At 43.7% G+C, this 14,875-nt stretch overlaps 1 protein-coding gene across 1 annotated transcript in view; it reads left to right on the top strand.

Moving 5' to 3' along the window:
• LOC115108535 (mast/stem cell growth factor receptor Kit-like) overlaps nt 1-10,123 on the top strand; it is a 40,208-nt gene extending 30,085 nt beyond the window's left edge. The window contains 5 exon segments of the mRNA XM_029633003.2: nt 187-309; nt 1,081-1,192; nt 1,299-1,398; nt 1,700-1,805; nt 7,606-10,123. Coding sequence (XP_029488863.2) covers nt 187-309; nt 1,081-1,192; nt 1,299-1,398; nt 1,700-1,805; nt 7,606-7,809 — 645 coding nt within the window. The 3' untranslated portion in view covers nt 7,810-10,123.
• The last annotated feature ends 4,752 nt before the right edge of the window (nt 10,124-14,875 follow it).

The raw sequence follows: 14,875 nt of genomic DNA on the forward strand, positions 1-14,875 counted from the left end.
CTGAAAAATGTATAACCCATTGTGGCAAGCGGACACCAGACTACAGCCAGGCCCTGTATCAATCAGTGTGTGTGGAACAAATTCGGGGAAGAACATTTACTGTCACCATGTATTAGTAGTGTTTAAAACTGTTATGTTATCTTATTACATTACATAATGTTTTATTATTTGTGTGTGTGTGTTCAGTGCATCCACAGAGACCTGGCTGCCCGGAACATTCTGCTGACTCAGGGGCGAGTGGCAAAGATCTGTGACTTCGGCCTGGCCCGTGACATCACCACAGACTCCAACTATGTAGTCAAAGGCAATGTAAGTCTGGCCCATCGCGTACTACTGTTGAGCTCAATGTGATTTATAGACACAGCATGGATATTTTGCAGTGAAAACCATCAATGGAATAGTCAAGCACAGGCACAGCATTGATATAAAGCCTCTCAAAACCAGTGTCAGCCATGAGCCTGGGGGCATCAGGGGCTAGTACTGTATGTTCCAATTCCATGGCATGTGAAGTATGTATGTATGTATGTATGTATGTATGTATGTATGTATGTACACTGAGTGTACAAAACATTAGGAACACCTGCTCTTTCCCTGACAGACTGACCAGATGAATTCAGGGCCAGCATCCCTGTGGAATGCTTTAGATATTAGGAAGGTGTTCCTAAAGTTTTTTTTACACTCAGTGTGTATCTGATGGATCTGACATTGTAATGTGCACTCTGACAGGTGTGATTATGTATTCCTTTAAATGTCACTGAATTATTTCAATTAAGCACAACATTAAGCACCTTAGGGGAGTTTTAACCTACTCTTGAAACTAAGGAAATACAGTACCTCTCCTCTCATACAAGAACAAGCAATTTTGAACATTTCTGATCCAAAATTCAAGATTAATCAAAAGCATCTGCATTCATTATTTGCTCTCTCTAATTCTACACTCTTCACTGCTGTAGACAGCTGAAGCGATAGAGATGATGGATTACTTCAAAGATGTCAAGAGATTTGCTTTGATGCATTTTATGAATACATGAAATGCATCTGACATATTAGACTGTCTGTGACGGTTTGTGTTCCATGCAGGCCCGCCTCCCAGTCAAGTGGATGTCTCCAGAGAGCATCTTTGAATGTGTGTACACATTTGAGAGTGACGTATGGTCCTATGGCATCTTGCTCTGGGAAATCTTCTCACTCGGTACGTACGTCCACGTTACCCTGTGTGTGTGTGTCTGTGTGTCTGTGTGTGCGAGTACCTGTCCATGTGTGTGTTTTCATTATCTTATTTTCTTCATGGCCTACAGGAAGCAGTCCATATCCTGGGATGCTTGTGGACTCAAAGTTCTACAAAATGATTAAGGAAGGATATAGAATGGATGCACCAGAGTTTGCACCGAGTGAAATGTGAGTGCATGTGTCTAAGTATCTTGAGAAAGACGGTGTGTGCGTGGGTGTACTATACAGGGGTGTGAATATGTGGGATTTAAGCAGATTGCATATTTAATGAATTTCACCATAAACTTCACCATGAAAACTAAATTATTATTTAGTTTGTTATTAGACGTTAGCTCCATTTTCAGAAGAATAGACTTAGAGAAAAGCATGTAAAGTGTCACTTTGTAAGAGAGGGGGGAGAGACAAGATAGGTAACAGGTGTATGTGCTTGGTGCCATGCCTGTGCTAAATATGTGTGTTGTGGTTTCAGGTATGAGATAATGAGGTCGTGCTGGGACTCGAACCCCTTTAAGAGACACTCCTTCAGCAAGGTGGTGGAGAGGATTGAACAACAGCTGTCAGACACCACAAAACACGTAGGTCACAGATCTCTTCTAACCTGCTTGTTTACACATGTTGACAGACTATGGATTTAAGGTATTCACAAGAGTTTACCAGCAGTAAAATCCATATTCTTGAGATTTTTTTAAGTGCCAAAAGGTCCCACCTTGAGATTGTGCTGTATTTAATAGTAGCAAACAGTGCCTTGCAAAATTATTCACCCCCCTTGGCGTTTTTCCTATTTTGTTGCATTACAACCTGTAATTTAAATAGATTTTTATTTGTATTTCATGCAATGGACATACACAAAATAGTCCAAATTGGTGAAATGAAATGAAAAAAATAACGTGTTTCAAAATGTTCCATTTTTTTTAAACTGAAGTGGTGTGTGCATATGTCACCCCCTTTGGTAGGAAGCCCCCTAAATAAGATCTGGCACAACCAATTACCTTCCGAAGTTACATAATTAGTTAGATTGCACACAGGTAGACTTTATTTAAGTGTCACATGTTCTTAATATACACCTGTTCTGAAAGGCCCCAGAGAGTGCAACACCACTAAGCAAGGGGTACCACCAAGCAAGCGGTACTATGAAGGAGCTCTCCAAACAGGTCAGGGACAAAGTTGTGGAGAAGTACAGATCAGGGTTGGTTATAAAAACATATCTGAAACTTTGAACATTCCACGGAGCACCATTAAATCCATTATTAAAAAATGGAAATAATATGGCACCACAACAAACCCGCCAAGAGAGCCCTGCCCACCAAAACTCATGGACCAGGCAAGGAGGGCATTAATCAGAGAGGAAACAAAGAGACCAAAGATAACCCTGAAGGAGCTGCAAAGCTCCACAGCAGAGATTGGAGTATCTGTCCATAGGACCACTTTAAGCCATACACTCTACAGAGCTGGGCTTTAAGGAAGAGTGGCAAGAAAAAAATAAGCAAACGTGTTTGGTGTTCACCAAAAGTTGTGGGAGACTCCCCAAACATACGGAAGAAGGTACTCTGGTCAGACGAGACTAAAATATTGCTTTTTGGCCATCAAGGAAAATGCTATGTCTGGCGCAAACCTAACACCTCTCATCACCCCGAGAATACCATCCCCACAGTGAAGCATGGTGGTGGCAGCATCATGCTGTCGAGATGTTTTTCATCAGCAGGGACTGGGAAACTGGTCAGAATTGAAGGAATGATGGATGGCGCTAAGTACAGGGAAATTCTTGAGGAAAACCTGTTTCAGTCTTACAGAGATTTGAGACTGGGACGGAGGATCAACTTCCAGCAAGACAATGACCCTAATTATACTGCTAAAGCAACACTTGAGTGGTTTAAGGGGAAACATTTAAATGTCTTGGAATGGCCTAGTCAAAGCCCAGACCTCAATCCAATTGAGAATTTGTGGTATGACTTAAAGATTGCTGTACATCAGCGGAACCATTACAACTTGAAGGAGCTGGAGCAGTTTTGCCTTGAAGAATGGGCAAAACTCCCAGTGGCTAGATGTGCCAAGCTTAGAGAGACATACCTCAAGAGAATTGCAGCTGTAGTTGCTGCAAAAGGTGGCTCTACAAAGTATTGACTTGCTCAAGTTTTCTGTTTTTTTTTGTCTTTATTTCTTGTTTCACAATCAAACATATTTAGCATCTTCAAAGTGGTAGGTAGGCATGTTGTGTAAATCAAATGATACAAACCTTCCACAAATCTATTTTAATTCCAAGTTGTAAGGCAACAGAATAGGAAAAATGCCAAGGGGGTGAATACCTTCGCAAGCCACTGTACTATACAAATTCAATCAAATATTACCTGCCTTCGTGTTTTAGTAACGTCCCACTGGGCACACACTGGTTGAATCATTTCCACATCATTTCAATTATGTATTGTAGTAGTGTATTCATTTTATATGATGTACTGCTTTATATTTGTTTGATATGTAATGTAAGTGCGTTTAATGTATTTTGACCTCAGGAAGAGTAGCTGCTGCCTAGGCAGTAGCTAATGGGGATCCCTAATAAATACAAATGTAATATAATGATATTACGTGGAACCGAGTTGATGTCTGTTCCCAGTGGCGTTAGCCTACTGCCCTAGCCTTTTGTAAGGCCACTCAGTGGTTGAAGAATGGGAGAAAGAATTTGAAACCTGACAGAAGTGCTTTTAAAGTACCACCTAACAATCAAAGAGTCCCATCCGCTGAACACTGCTGACCAGTCATCTGTTAAGGCATTCCAGCATGTGTCACAGACTGTTAGGACTGATCTAGTTGTTTTGACAGAGTTAATGAATTACCACAGGGCCACACTGTAAACCACTATGTGTTGTCATTACTCAAAACTTTTGATGAAACCTGTTGCACTTAATGTTGAAGTCGGAAGTTTACATACACCTTAGCCAAGTACATTTAAACTCAGTTTTTCCCAATTCCTGACATTTAATCCCAGTAAAAAATCCCTGTTTTAGGTCAGTTAGGATCCCCACTTTATTTTAAGAATGTGGAATGTCAGAAGAATAGTAGAGAGAATGATTTATCTCAGCTTTAATTTATTTCCTTCATCACATTCTCAGTGGGTCAGAAGTTTACATACACTCAATTAATATTTGGAGCATTGCCTTAAAATTGTTTAACTTGGGTCAAACGTTTCACACGCTTTTTCAGTTCTGACCACAAACTTTCTATAGGATTGAGGTCAGTACCTTGTGATGGCCACTCCAACACTTTGTTGTCATTAAGCCATTTTGCAAGTATGCTTGGGGTAATTGTCCATTTGGAAGACCCATTTGCGACCAAGCTTGAACTTCCTGACTGATGTCTTGAGATGTTGCTTCAATATATCCACATAATTTTCCATCCTCATGCTGCCATCTATTTTGTCTTGATGCCATCTATTTTGTGAATTGCACCAGTCCCTCCTGCAGCAAAGCACCCCCACAACTTGATGCTGCCACCCCCGTGCTTCACGGTTGGGATGGTGTTCTTCGGCTTGCAAGCCTTCCCCTTTTTCCTTCAAACATAACGACGGTCATTATGGTCAAACAGTTCTATATTTGTTTCATCAGACCAGAGGACATGGAGAGGACCAAAAAGTACAATCTTTGTCCCCATGTGCAGTTGCAAACTGTAGGCTGGCTTTTTTATGGTGGTTTTTGAGCAGTTGCTTCTTCCTTGCTGAGCGGCCTTTCAGATTATGTCGATATAGGACTCATATAGATCATTTTGTACCTGTTACCTCCAGCATCTTCACAAGGTCCTTTGCTGTTGTTGTTCTGGGATTGATTTGCACTTTTCACACCAAAGTACTTTCATCTCTAGGAGACAGAACGCGTCTCCTTCCTGAGCGGTATTACGGCTGCGTGGTCCCATGGTGTTTATACTTGCGTACTATTGTTTGTACAGATGAACGTGGTACCTTCAGGCGTTTGGAAATTGCTCCCAAGGATGGACCAGACTTGTGGAGGTCTACAATTTGTTTTCTGAAGTCTTGGCTGATTTCTTTTGATTTTTCCATGATGTCAAGCAAAGGGGCACTAAGTTTGAAGGTAGGCCTTGAAATGCATCCACAGGTACACCTCCAATTGACTCAAATTATGTCAATTAACCTATCAGAAGCTTCTAAAGCCATGACATGATTTTCTGGAATTTTCCAAGCTGTTTAAAGGCACAGTCAACTTAGTGTGATACAGTGAATTATAAGTGAAATAATCAGTCTGTAAACAATTGATGGATTAATGACTTGTGTCATGCACAAAGTAGATGTCCAAAACTATAGTTTGTTATAAAGACATTTGTGGAGTTGTTGAAAAACAATTTTTAATGACTCCAACTTAAGTGCATGTAAACTTCCGACTTCAACTGTACCTTAGTGTTTTTGTAGTCATTACTCAAACTGATGGAGTCACTGTGACCGTGTAGGGGTTGAGTTGTATCGGCTTTAAATTTGGAGGAATGGCCCCACTAAACCACACCTCCAATATAATTTCATTGTGTGCCTTATCTTTTTGAGTGAATTGTAGAATTACCTCACATGACTGTATTAGTGACAGAGACCCATGGTTGTTGAATTCATTCATTTTCAGTCCTGTGGCCTTCACCGAGTAAGTTCCTAGGCTAATATTATCATTATAATTAAACCGTTTATGATAATACATTGCATATTTCACAAGGCCTTATTTTGAGGCCTAGCTTTTTTTTAAAATATATATTTCACCTTTATTTAACCAGGTAGGCTAGTTGAGAACAAGTTCTCATTTACAACTGCGACCTGGCCAAGGTAAAGCATAGCAGTGTGAACAGACAACAACACAGAGTTACACATGGAGTAAACAATAAACAAGTCAATAACACAGTAGGAAAAAAAAGTCTATATACATTGTGTGCAAAAGGCATGAGGAGGTAGGCGAATAATTACAATTTAGCAGATTAACACTGGAGTGATAAATGGTCATGTGCAGGTAGAGATACTGGTGTGCAAAAGAGCAGAAAAGTAAATAAATAAAAACCGTATGGGGATGAGGTAGATAAATTGGGTGGGCTATTTACCGATGGACTATGTACAGCTGCAGCGATCGGTTAGCTGCTCAGATAGCAGATGTTTAAAGTTGGTGAGGGAGATAAAAGTCTCCAACTTCAGCGATTTTTGCAATTCGTTCCAGTCACAGGCAGCAGAGAACTGGAAGGAAAGGCGGCCAAATGAGGTGTTGGCTTTAGGGATGATCAGTGAGATACACCTGCTGGAGCGCGTGCTACGGGTGGGTGTTGCCATCGTGACCAGTGAACTGAGATAAGGCGGAGCTTTACCTAGCATGGACTTGTAGATGACCTGGAGCCAGTGGGTCTGGCGACGAATATGTAGCGAAGGCCAGCCGACTAGAGCATACAGGTCGCAGTGGTGGGTGGTATAAGGTGCTTTAGTAACAAAACGGATGGCACTGTGATAACCTGCATCCAGTTTGCTGAGTAGAGTATTGGAAGCTATTTTGTAGATGACATCGCCGAAGTCTAGGATCGGTAGGATAGTCAGTTTTACTAGGGTAAGTTTGGCGGCGTGAGTGAAGGAGGCTTTGTTGCGAAATAGAAAGCCGACTCTAGATTTGATTTTAGATTGGAGATGTTTGATATGAGTCGGGAAGGAGAGTTTACAGTCTAGCCAGACACCTAGGCACTTATAGATGTCCACCATCCAGGGTGGTGATGCTAGTCGGGCGTGCAGATGCAGGTAGCGAACGGTTGAAAAGCATGCATTTGGTTTTACTAGCGTTTAAGAGCAGTTGGAAGCCATGGAAGGAGTGTTGTATGGCATTGAAGCTCGTTTGGAGGTTAGATAGCACAGTGTCCAAGGAAGGGCCAGAAGTATACAGAATGGTGTCATCTGCGTAGAGGTGGATCAGGGAATTCAACTTACTACAAGTATTTAAGTAAAACATGCCTGTGGGTTTACAGTCCACACAGAGTACAAAGAACATGCCTGTGGGTTTCCCCACCCCAACTACCAAGGGCCACATGTTTAGGCTACCATCAGACTAGCAGTTAACACACACAAATGTGTCAACCCTCAATTAACACACACATAATCACCTCTTTCATTGTGTCATGATGACCTCTCTTCATGAAATCCGCTCACCTCTCACTTCTGAAACATGCCAGCGATTTAGCTAACACAGAGCAGGCCTTCTCTCCTCACGCCTTCCCCTTCACACCTTCAGACCAGAATGCTACACAGTCACCTTCTTTATTTAACCACGCTACATGTTTCTCACTCAGTAAGCAGAACTGCAATGAAAACACCCCTCCAGTATGAACTCTCTCTGTTCCTCTCCGTTTCTCCCTCTCTCTGTCTAGATCTATCTGAACTTCAGCTCCAGGTTTCCGGTTACAATGGGGCAACAGGTTACCAGCGTGGACCAGGGGGCGCAGAATGCCAACATCCTTTGCCTTAACTCTGTGGGCAACAGCAACGCCTCCACTCAGCCCCTATTGGCCAGCGCCAGCGATGACATCTTTCTGGGGGAGATGGCCACTGGGCTCAGGGTCCACCAGGTGTAAGGCCCCACCCACGATGGATGCCCCATAAAGTGCCTGTTCAGTGCCATCCCGAACACCCCACCACACCCTATTCCAATCATATATTGTGTCTAGCTATTAACCACCCCCTCCCAACCTTATGCCTAGCTGTTAGCCTCCCCCTTCAGACCGAGGTTTTAAAGAAGGATCCTCTCGAAACCTCTGCTCCTGGCCGCCTTATGGGTTACCATTCCTAGATCATTACTGCATATAAATGTTGATGTGCTGTTTGAAATGGACACTATAGTTTATAGCTCCATAGTAGTGCTATTTTATGAGGACTTTCCTCAATGTTGCTGTTACTGTATCTTATATTTTTCATACAATGTTTTTGTTTTTCACATTTCCGTTGTCAATGTATTAAACTGAATTACTATGTTCTTTTAAATATATATTTTTTCTTAAACTAAATAATGTAGCATTTATAATGGTTAAAATACAACTATCGTTGGAGGTGAAAGTACTTGAAATGTAACATCTTTCCAGATGTAGGCATCATGTAATGAAGCTTTCAGTTTACCTTTTTCTTCTGTTGCATCTTTTAAAAAATGAATGTTAGTATTATTCCACAAGTTCAGTTTTGGTGATTATGTGAAGGAGAGACATTTCTAGGGCCAATGGCTGAAATTATATTCAGGAGGTTGAGTCTCAAAACCTCTCAATCTAATGAACCGATAAGCATGGTACTATGACTGTTTATATGTGTATATATTGACCTTGTGTATGGCTAGTAATAAGCGTATGGTGTGAGAGGTAGCATTAGCTTAGATTCAGCAATGGTTGCTTGCTGGAGAATCCTTGTAAATATGTAAATATGTTGCTTGTGTCGGCACCTCTTCTGTCTTTTACAGTATGTGACCCTTGTTTACATTTGTCATCAGACAGGTACTGCCATATCACTATGGGGTTTCTTTAGTATAAAAACTGTGAAACAGTGCATGGTTAGGATGAGCATACTGTGTAAGGGAAAAGGTGATTAGCCAGTGGATGCTTTCTACTCTTAAAGATTGTTAAAGAAGGCTTTCTGTTTTGAGACAAAAAGCCAATGATGCTTGTTTCAAATGCCAATGTGAAGCTTGCAGAACTAACCAATAACTGTTTGGAGAAAAAGCCAATGGGAGGAATTCTGCTCAGATGAATAGCCAATTTGGTGTTAGATGTTAGAGCTGTCTAATCAAACAAGGTTGTGACATGTCTTATAAGCTCAATGCAGTACCCTCAGTGCTCCCATCCATCAGTAGCTGATTTCTCAGCCTTCCCTCCGCTCTTTATGTCCAGCTGCTTCCTCTGACGGAAGTGTCATTTCCACCATCTCTCAGCCAGAGCTCTGTATCACTTCAGACTCCCATCACTAGGACTTCCCTCTTCCCACACTGAGATATTGTTGTGAAGAGCACCTGGAAATGCACAGACGGAAAGTGTGTGCGTCTGTGTGTAGGTGCCACAGTATGACATTTACCCAACTCGCTTTTCAACCCTGTCTCCTTCTCAAAGCTGGCTCTTTGTAAATATGTGTGTGAATACAATGTAATGTGGATGCTGTCTTAATGTTTTATTTTCTATTGATATGGTATATTTAATGCACACCTCTGATATTCTGTAATATAAAACATTTCCTACCACAAATAGATACACAGATACACCCATTAAATATATACTGTACATCTTCTTCTTTGGAGGTAAGCTGCTTGTTTTTCTGTTTTCTTGTGACAACTGTAGATGTCTTTGTTTGGATATTGCTGTAGATTCGTTGTGTAGTGACATTTTCCCCTTGGCTAACCATCGCATGGTCTTCTACAAGCAAGTCAAAACATTTGTTCTTTATTTTCAAATGCTTTTGTACAGCTTTGCCTTGAAAATCTAGTTTGTTTTCAGCCCCAAACAGGAACGCAATAGCAAATATTGTTCTAATTTGGCTAATTACAAGCAAGGGACGAGTAGAGCTGTAGGGCAATGACTCACATCAATGCAATGCTCATTCCCCATTCCCCCTTCTGTCACATGGAATTGAAGACCTCAAAATAGGTAATTACGCCCTAATAACATAGTAGTTACATGTTTGTCTGTGTCATTCATCACACTGTTAAAGAGCACAACCAAAATATTGTCTGATTATCCCTAGCAACGTTACGCTGGAAAAGTTGATATAATATGATGCTTGTTTTCAAACTTTTAGGACATTTGTATATTTGTTGTGTATTTATTTTACAAGAGACAAAGTTGTTTGTTGTGCACATTTTTAATGTGTTGCTATCTCTTGTGTTACTGTAATATAAATAAAAGAAACCCTTAAATAGTTTTGTTAATCATGATTTGTATTAGTAATGGTCATATTGTCAGCCATCTGTGTCAAGCCTCTGAGCAGGTGATGCCTCAGGTCACTGTCAGTCTCCTCCCCATGGTAGTGTACAGTCATACTAGTCTACAGTCACTGACCGTATCTGTTTATAAAATCATGTTTCCTGCTCCAGAATTGTCAGGGTCTTTGGCTTGGGTCCAGCATGGGACATCTGGCTGAAGTGGAACGCTGCCAGGACAGTGGCTTGTCCAGCAGGCCAGTCCGGTGGACAGACAGACGGAGGGCCCTTGTGCGTGTCACTGTGTGGGCTGAGCCCATTGTTCTAGCATCTACAGTATCTGATAAGAGGGACAGGAAATCCCACCATTGAAGCAGAATGGTTGGTTGAATACGTTTGTGAGACAGAGTGGTCGCTTACAGTAAAGAGCAGCTGAGAGAGGGAGAAGAATCTTTTCTGTAATATTTCATCATATTATTTGAAGATCATGGCGAGACTGAGACTGGACTTTTACAGCAAAAGCTACTTACACTTGTGCTACTGTACTGTTGGTCTAATATGAAATGTCCTGCAACAGGGTGATCAAATGAAGTTCTTACATCTGTATATGGCCCAGTTGAGATTTTCATGTGTTATTACTCTCCCAATACAGTCCGATTAGACACAGTGTATTGAAACCATTTTTTCTTTCTCTATCCCTCTCCCATCTCACCCTCTGTCTCTCAGTAAGGTTTGAATTCTGTCCAGGTCCTCATTTCAGCACAATAGTCTCATTTGTTTTCTAATAACCTCTGGTAAATTATACTTCTGGCCAAGATAGAAAAACAAACACCCAATTTTTATCGTGGCAGTTGCTTTTTCTCTGGGATAATCTAGTTACAAGGGCCAAGTGCCAACACGATGCAATATGTAATTAATACACATGATATGGCATGTGTGTGCATGTTTGCATTCGTGCGAGTGTGCGTGCATGTGTTCATGCTTACATGTGTGTATTTGTGTGTACTTATTTAAAACAATCCCCTGAATGTTGTGTTTTGTCTGTAGATTTTTCTGTGAAAGTATGGGGCTTTAATTTATTTTGTATATACTGTATTTTAGTGTTCTGCTCCTTTAGTGAAAGCTCCAGTTGCTGAACCTGTGGTGTAGCCAAATTAAGTAGCAGGGTTGACTAATTCATCTTAAATGACCTCCCTTATCCTACCTCATTTGCACATGCTGTTTATAGCCTTGTTCTACTGTATTATTGATTGAATGTTTGTTTATTCCATGTGTAACTCTGTGTTGTTGTATGTGTCGAACTACTTTGCTTTATCTTGGCCAGGTCGCAGTTGCAAATGAGAACTTGTTCTCAACTAGCCTACCTGGTTAAATAAAGGTGATATAAAACATTTAAATATCAGCCATGAATCCCCTTGTGACAGGGGAAAGAAGGCTTGTTGCTTGCAACAGGGAGTGGCAATGGAATACAAGCAAACATTTCTAGCCTGTTGTCACGACTTCTACCGAAGTCGTTGCCTCTCCTTGTTCGGGCGGTGCTCGGCATTCGACGTCACCGGTCTTCTAGCCATCATTGATCCATTTTTCATTTTCCATTGGTTTTGTCTTGTCTTCCCACACACCTGTTTTAAATCCCATTCATTACCTGTTGTGTATTTAACCCTCTGTTTCCCCTCATGTCTTTGTCAGAGATTGTTTTATTGTCAGTGTTGTTTATTTGTTGTGTTGGTGCGCGATGGGTCCTCGTACCCATGTTTGTTCATGTCTGTACTTTTAGTGTTATGGAGCATGTTCCGTGGACATTTATTAAAAGACTCCATTTACACTCCATTTTGACTCTTGCGCCTGACTTCCCTGCCACCTATACACACGGCGCTGACAGAATCTCTGACCAAAAAATATGAAGTCAGCCAGAGAGGACACTACGCTCATGGAGGGGGAGGAATGTGTCTGGGAACAAGCGGAGGCGATTGACTGTTTGAGCACCGTAATGGATCGCATTGTCCAGAATATGGATCGCTGGGAGAGACAGGGAGTTTCTCCACCACCACCACCACCGGGATCTCCCTTGAATGCTTTTTCCCCTCCGGAACCGAAAATCCATTTATCCCTACCCACGGGATACAACGGAGATACTGCCGGCGGCCAGGGTTTCCTCCTTAAGCTGAACTTGTATCTGGCCACGGTCTCCCCAGTACCATCTGACCATGAGAAGAGTTGCGACCTCGTCTCATGCCTCACCGGAAAAGCCCTGGAATGGGCCAGCGCTGTGTGTAGAGAGGAGGATACGGCATTGGACCATTTTGAGGAGTTCACCCGCCATTTCCGGATAGTATTCGACCATCCACCCGAAGGCAAAGCGGCGGGTGAGCTCCTCTATCATCTGAGGCAGGAGACGAGGAGTGCACAGGAGTTTGCTTTGGAGTTTAGGACATTGGCTGCCGGCGCTGGATGGAGCGACAGGGCCCTGATCGACCATCACCGTTGTAGTCTACGCGAGGACGTCCGTCGGGAGCTGGCCTGTAGAGACACCACCCTCACCTTCGACCAGCTGGTGGACATGTCCATCAGGCTCGACAACATGCTGGCTACTCGTGGACGTCTAGATCGGGGTCTGGTTGTTCCATCCTCCCGCACCCTCTCTCCCGAACCTATGGAATTGGGAGGGATGGTGCGCAGGGAGACCGGAGGGGGTTCCCGCTCGAGCACCATTCATGGTTGCAGAGGGCACACTGCTGGTCGGTGCCGGGTTGGTTCCTCTGGGTATAGAGAAAGCAGGCAGGGCACTCTGGCATCACCCTCCTCTGGTCATCCTGGGATAGGTCGGACGATACGCTGTCTTGATGGGAGGTACTGGTGACCCACTTTAGCTAAGGACGTGAGAATTTATGTTTCCTTCTGCTCGGTGTGCGCCCAGTGCAAGGCTCCTAGACACCTGCTCAGAGGTAAGCTACAACCTCTACCCGTTCCTCAACGGCCGTGGTCGCACCTGTCGGTGGATTTTTTTTGACTGATCTTCCACCTTCACAGGGTTACACCTGTGGGTCGGTTTTCGAAGTCCTGTCGTCTCCTCCCTTTGCCCGGTCTCCCTACGGCCTTACAAACTGCAGAGGCCCTGTTTACACACGTTTTCCGGCACTATGGGGTGCCTGAGGATATAGTGTCTGATCGGGGTCCCCAGTTCACATCAAGGGTCTGGAAGGCGTTCATGGAGCGTCTGGGGATCTCGGTTAGTCTTACCTCAGGTTTTCACCCCGAGAGTAATGGGCAGGTGGAGAGAGTTAACCAGGATGTGGGTAGGTTTCTGCGGTCTTATTGCCAGGATCGGCCGGGGGAGTGGGCGAAGTTCGTGCCCTGGGCAGAGATGGCTCAGAACTCGCTACGTCACTCCTCCACTAACCTTACCCCTTTTCAATGTGTATTAGGGTATCAGCCGGTTCTGGCTCCTTGGCATCAGAGCCAGACCGAGGCTCCTGCGGTGGACAATTGGTTTCGGCGCGCTGAGGAAACCTGGGAGGCAGCCCACGTCCACCTTCAGCGCGCCAGAAAATTGGCGCAGACCGTCGCCGCAGTGAGGCCCCGGTGTTCGCTCCAGGGTACAGGGTCTGGCTCTCGACCCGAAACCTGCCCCTCCGCCTGCTCTGCCGGAAGCTGGGTCCGCGGTTTGTGGGGCCGTTTAAAGTCCTGAGGAGAGTGAACGAGGTATGTTATAGGTTACAACTGCCCACTAGTTACCGTATTAACCCCTCGTTCCATGTGTCTCTCCTCAGGCCGGTGGTGGCTGGCCCGCTCAAGGAGGCTGAAGTGCGTGATGTTCCTCCGCCTCCTCTAGACATCGAGGCGGTCCCGGCGTACTCTGTTCGATCCATTTTGGATTTGAGACATCCGGCGAGGGGCCTTCAGTACCTCGTGGACTGGGAGGGTTATAAGGGCCAGAGAAGAGATGCTGGGTTTCGGTGGAGGACGTGTTAGATCCTTCCATGTTATCAGAATTCCACCGTCTCCATCCGGATCGCCCTGCACCTCGCCCTCCGGGTCGTCACCGAGGCCGGTGTCGACGCGCTGCTGGAGCCGCGCATCGGGGGGAACTGTCACGACTTCTGCCGAAGTCGTTGCCTCTCCTTCTTCGGGCGGTGCTCTGCGTTTGACGTCACCGGTCTTCTAGCCATCATTGATCCATTTTTCATTTTCCATTGGTTTTGTCTTGTCTTCCCACACACCTGTTTTCAATCCCATTCATTACCTGGTGTGTATTTAACCCTCTGTTTCCCCTCATGTCTTTGTCAGAGATTGTTTTATTGTCAGTGTTGTTTAGTTGTTGTGTTGGTGCGCGACGGGTCCTCGTACCCATGTTTGTTCATGTCTGTACTTTTAGTGTTATGGAGCATGTTCCGTGGACATTTATTAAAAGACTCCATTTACACTCCATTTTGACTCCTGCGCCTGACTTCCCTGCCACCTATACACACGGCGCTGACACCTGTATATGCTTGAACCACTACTCAGTTTTTCACCAGAAAATGGCAAAAAAGAGTAGAACCAGCTCACCTACTTTTACAGTGCCTTAAGAAATTATTCAAACCCTTTGAATTTTTCCACATTTTGTTGTGTTACTGCCTGAATCTACTGGGTGACAAATTCACCTTTCAGCAGGACAATAACCTAAAATACCAAATATAAAAGAACAAATACACACGTTGCTTACCAAGAAGACAGCGAATGTTCCTGAGTGGCCGATTTAACTTAAATCA

Source organism: Oncorhynchus nerka, linkage group LG24 (genome assembly GCF_034236695.1).
Source record: "Oncorhynchus nerka isolate Pitt River linkage group LG24, Oner_Uvic_2.0, whole genome shotgun sequence".
Classification (NCBI taxonomy): Eukaryota; Metazoa; Chordata; class Actinopteri; order Salmoniformes; family Salmonidae; genus Oncorhynchus; species Oncorhynchus nerka.